The 5,259-nt window shown below is 43.2% G+C and overlaps 1 protein-coding gene across 1 annotated transcript in view; it reads left to right on the plus strand.

Moving 5' to 3' along the window:
* The window catches only part of LOC138953139 (rho-related GTP-binding protein RhoQ-like), a 29,215-nt gene extending 26,838 nt beyond the window's left edge, over positions 1-2,377 (plus strand). Inside the window, exons 2-3 of the mRNA XM_070324934.1 lie at positions 648-706; positions 926-2,377. Of these exons, the coding sequence (XP_070181035.1) occupies positions 648-706; positions 926-1,315 (449 nt within the window). The 3' untranslated portion in view covers positions 1,316-2,377. The remainder of the gene's footprint in view (positions 1-647; positions 707-925) is intronic.
* The last annotated feature ends 2,882 nt before the right edge of the window (positions 2,378-5,259 follow it).

A 5,259-nucleotide genomic window follows, 5' to 3' on the forward strand; every position in this document is an offset into this window, starting at 1 on the left:
TCATAGAAGTTGATGTCAGAAGAAATGAAAGCCGTCCAGCTCATTCTTTCTTTCTCTAATCATTGTAATTAATGTTTTTTCAAAGCTTATATTTTTACTGCAATATCCTTTTAACATATATCCTAATTATAATTACCTCGCCTTGATCTAGGTCGCGTCAGATCATCAATGAAAGTTTACACATCAATCTTGTCACTGTACTTCCTCATCAAGACGGATGTTGCTAGAATTTATTAATTTTTGTCGTTGTTGCGAAATTGCCCTAAAGTGTCGGCAGTTTTCGGAAGCCTTAGGCAGTCTTGGGCTTTTGCTTTATCCCCCCCCCCCCCCTCCATCGTGATAACAAGTTCGACAGCTCTGCCGAAATGATGGCAATGTCTATGACTGTCGACGCCAAAACAACATCATTGCTGAAGTTATTTTTTCTGTTGATTCTTTCTTTTCATTTGACTTTCTTCCTTTCTTTCAGTCGTTCATTCTTTCTGTTGATGTAACCTCAGACCATACCTGGCCAATAAACAATAGAGCTCTGAAGCATACCTTCTTTGGAAAGGGCCCCCTGCGTATCCTTTTTGTACAATGTAAATATCAGTATTTTCTCAAAGTAAGGTAATCTGTATTTACTGTATAACCGTTGTGTGTTGCAGTGCCTCTGGATGTTGGTGATCGTCAGGGCAACCTGGTCTTGGTCGATACGGCGGGACAGGTAAATAGTGTGTGTGTGTTTGTGTGTGTGTGCGCATGCATGTGTGTGTGTGTGTGTTTGTGTGTGCGTGCGTGCGTGTGTGTGTGTGTGCGTGCGTGCGTGCGTGCGTGCGTGTGTATGTGTATGCGCGCGCGTGTGTGTGTGTGCGCGTGCGTGCGTGTGTGATGTCATCTTCTCAACCATTACGCCTCATTTCCCATTGACCCTCTCTGTCCCCAGGAGACGTACGACCGGTTACGCACCCTCAGCTACTACAGCACCGACATCTTCATCGTCTGTTTCTCCGTCGTCAGCGTCGACTCTTTCATCAACGTCCGCAGTCGCTGGGTGCCCGAGCTGCACGCTTACCGGCCTGGCACGCCCTTCCTCCTCGTGGGCACGCAGGGTGATCTCCGTCAGTGCCCGAAAGCATCCTCTCACACCTTCGTACCTGCCCGAAAGGCCAAGAAACTTGCCCGAAAAGTGGGCGCCTTGGACTACTTGGAGTGCTCGGCCCTTACCGGAAATGGGTTGGACCGCGTCTTCCGGCAGGCTGTGTCTCACGCGCTCAGGCCGCAGAAGAAGAGAAAATTGTGGACCAGCTTCAAAAACATTTTCGTCAAGCGCTGAGAAGGCTGTTAATGAGGCTTTAGGTTTTGCAGTTATTTGTGAATGGTGAAAAGTGTTGTAAGAACGAGAAGATCGTAGACAGTGGAAACGTAACGCGCTTGAATGATTGTACTTGTGGAACAGATTCAAATCACTCGCAGTTGTACACTAAAAGCAGTGGTATCGTGTTTGAATGATTACCTTTGTGAAAAAGATTCAAATTACTCTCAGCTGTACGTGCACAGTGGTATCGTGTTTGAATGATCAACATTGTGAAAAACGAGGTACAATTCGCTCGTAGCTGTATGGACGGCGGTTTGGGGCAAGATTTGAAAACACCTCGGTTGTGTCAAGTGTTTGATGGTAAGATCTCTGATTGGTGTATTTCAGTGAAGATCGATGACGACCAAAGAACAGCTTAAGGTCATCAGGACGTCATCTCGACGGTCATTTTATAGTTCAGCCGAGCTGAAGCGACCACCGTTATCAGCAATGAAAAAGCAACACTAGGCATTCCCTAGCACTTAGATCTATTGGTCTTCAACGTGCGCAAACAGACAAACGTACATCAGGAAACAAAGAATTAATAGCTTGGGCGTTTAGCTGTTGTTAAAAGATGGCCGCGCAGCAAGTGATTAAGTTTTTTTTATTACCTTCGTCGAGCGGAGCGAAGGCAAAACGAGCGAGCTTGAGTCACGGCGAGAAGAAAAACACGATCAAAACAGAAAATGGCTCGCTCAAACTAAAGACGTCTCAGAATGGCTCGCCCAGACGGTATAAAAACCGGCACAAAAATGCTCGCTCAAGCTGAATAAAACACGTCAGACAAATGGTTCGATCAGACTGAATGAAACGGTACACGTAAGAAAATGGCTCGCTCAAACTGTGTGAAATCTACCATCTTATAAGGTACACAGCGATCAAATGATTGCGAGTGTTCATTTCATTGATCGCTGTAATTATTATGGGCTGTGTTCTCTTTTTCTTTTGAAATCGCTCTTGTGTGAACTGCCCACGTGTGTGCAAATAAGATGTGTGTGTGTGTGTGTGTGTCATGTGTGTGTGTCATGTGTGTGTGTGTCATGTGTGTGTGTGTCATGTGTGTGTGTGTGTATGTCATGTGTGTGTGTGTGTGTGTCATGTGTGTGTGTCATGTGTGTGTGTGTGTGTGTGTGAACGATAGCCAATATGTGCGTGAACGTATGCAGAACATAAAAAATGCCATATATATATGTCTCGCCTATTGTAAGCAGAAATGTTACAATAACAGAACACCATTTGTTTACTTGTCTCATAAATGCTTCACTTAAAAACCCAAATCTTATGTCTATTGACCCCCCCCCCCCCCCCCCCCTCTCTCTCTCTCTCTCTCTCTCTCTCTCTCTCTCTCTCTCTCTCTCTCTCTCTGAGATATTGCTAGCTTAAATGTCGCACTGACTCTTCAGTAAGCATTTTTCTCTGGCGTGATGCCTTTGTAAACTCAACCAGACACGAACAATTATTTTAAAGTTTGAAGCGGACAACCATGCACATGCAGACACTGAAGAGTAGCAAAACCAGGAACGTGATCTTTGAATACATTTAATGATTTTATATCAAGTTAATCATATCAAGTTAAGCTTAGATCTCACACGTTCAAACAGAGCTCAGAATATAACTTGTACTCCGAGAAATGAAAGCAAAGCAAACAAAAAACAAACAACAAACAAACAGTTTCTCTCCTTTTCTGTTGTTCTTCTGTTTCTAAATACATACTGTTCTACCCTTTCTTGTTATTCATTATTATATCGCACAATGTTCAAAAGGAATGTTCCCTTTGAAGATTGTTATCGATTATGTTGAAATACACGTATGTGCGCCAAATGTTTGAACAGAAATTTGTTGCAAAATAGATGATTGTAAACCACAAATTAATATATAAAGCGCTTAGAGAACGTCAAGCGCTATATAAATCTCCCATATAAATAAATAAACAAATACCTTAATTTGTGTGTGTGTATGTGTTTGTGTGTGTGCGTGTGTGGGTGCGTGCGTGCGTGCGTGCGTGCATGCGTGCGTGCATGCGTACGTGAGTGCGTGCGTGCGTGCATGCGTGTGTATGTGGGTGTGACTGTATGTCTGTCTGTGTGTCTGTCTGTGTGTCTGTCTGCCTGACTGCCTGACTGTGTGAATGTTTGTGTTTGTGTATCTGTGTCTGTCTCTCTGTCTCAACGCTCGAGTGTCATATTACCACATCCGGGAACGCACACCGCAAAAAATAAATTACAGCAACTGCAAACTACGCACCAGAATTCGCGAATGAATTTGGTGTACACTTAACAATCCACACGAATATCGCTTTCACTATACAGGGTTAAAATATTTATTCTCTTAACAATAACATCCTTGTTTGTTTTTTCAGTAGCTGAAAGGTCACACTAAATTTTAAGCTTCCAAGCTGAAATGCAATACCGAAGTCCGGCCTGCGTGGAAGATTGCTTTGCCAAAATTTCAATGAATTTGATTGAAAAATGAGGGTGTGACAGTGCCGCCTCAACTTTTACAAAAAGCCGGATATGACGTCATCAAAGACATGTATCGAAAAAATAAAAAATGAATCCGGGGATATCATTCCCAGGAACTCTCGTGTCAAATTTCATAAAGATCGGTGCAGTCGTTTAGTCTGAATCGCTCTACACACACACACACACACACACACACACACACACACACACACGCGGGCTTTGCATTGCTACGATATTCGTTAAGGAGAGCAACTGAACCAGGTCGTGTCAACCGAATTTAAGCAACAACGTCAATCAAGTTATAAATAAGTCCAGTAGACTACAGGGTGTAGACTTGTATCGTTCAGTATCGCTCTCTCGTAAAGGGCTCAATGTGGACTTGTCAGATTACAGTACGTAAACACCATCAAAGCGCAATTCAACAATGTGCTCGCACAAAAAGTTGCACGTACGCCTTGAGCAATTGTTTTTAAAGAACCAATTTTAGGGGATGTAGTTGCCTCCCTTCCAGGAATGAAAAAGCACGGACCCTTAAACAGCGAGTCGCAGTTGTTCCCCTTGTTCTCATCGTGTTATGTACCTGGCTTACTACAGTACGGTACCTGATTGTTTTTAAAAACTGTTTTTCTTTACTGCTTTTTTTCAGGGGAAAGGTCTCGGAGGGGGAGGGGGGGGGCAGTTTTGTTTAAGAATTTGTAAATCACTTGATGGTAAGCGGACCAGAACATACTACAACTTTTCAAATGAAGTAATTTTTGGCTCACGTAAGTAGCCTATGCGATCGTAACTTTGTCTGTCTGTGCGTGCGTGCGTGCGTGCGTGCGTGCGTGCGTGTGTATCTGTGGTAGAAACTCTAACATTTGAAGACGTCACATTACATTGACGTCACATTATGACGTAAGAGGGTTAGACGTCACGCGAAGGAAGTACTGAAAGTCTCGGTCATTATTATTTTGAGCGCGCCGAGACTAGTTGGCAGTCGTGTCCCTGTAAGTAGGCTGCATGCAGACAGACAGATCTAGATCTAGTGTCTCGCTTTCTTGCACAGTTTCACCTATGCTCTTTCTGTGTGTGTGTGTGTGTATATGTGTGTGTGTGTGTGTGTGTGTGTGTGTGTGTGTGTGTGTGTGTGTGTGTGTGTGTGTGTATGTGTGACGGAGTGATTGAGTTTGTGTTACTGTTTGTCGATTCCTTACGTGAGCCTTGATGGCTTAGACGCCTCTTGTTCTTAATAGCATATTAATTACCACTGCTACATTTCATATCAAAACTTCCCCTTTCCAAGCCTTTTGCACTACTGTGTCTGCGGTAAACACATGTGACATTCCTTTATGACACACAATTCTCTTAGAACACCCGTTTGTATTTGAAAAGGACACTTTTAGCCAGATTTGAACTTTCTTTTTTTGATAATTGTTTTTCTTTGGTAGTGGTTTTGGTTTTGGTTTTTTAATTTAAATA

The sequence above is a fragment of the Littorina saxatilis genome, linkage group LG17 (assembly GCF_037325665.1).
Source record: "Littorina saxatilis isolate snail1 linkage group LG17, US_GU_Lsax_2.0, whole genome shotgun sequence".
NCBI lineage: Eukaryota > Metazoa > Mollusca > Gastropoda > Littorinimorpha > Littorinidae > Littorina > Littorina saxatilis.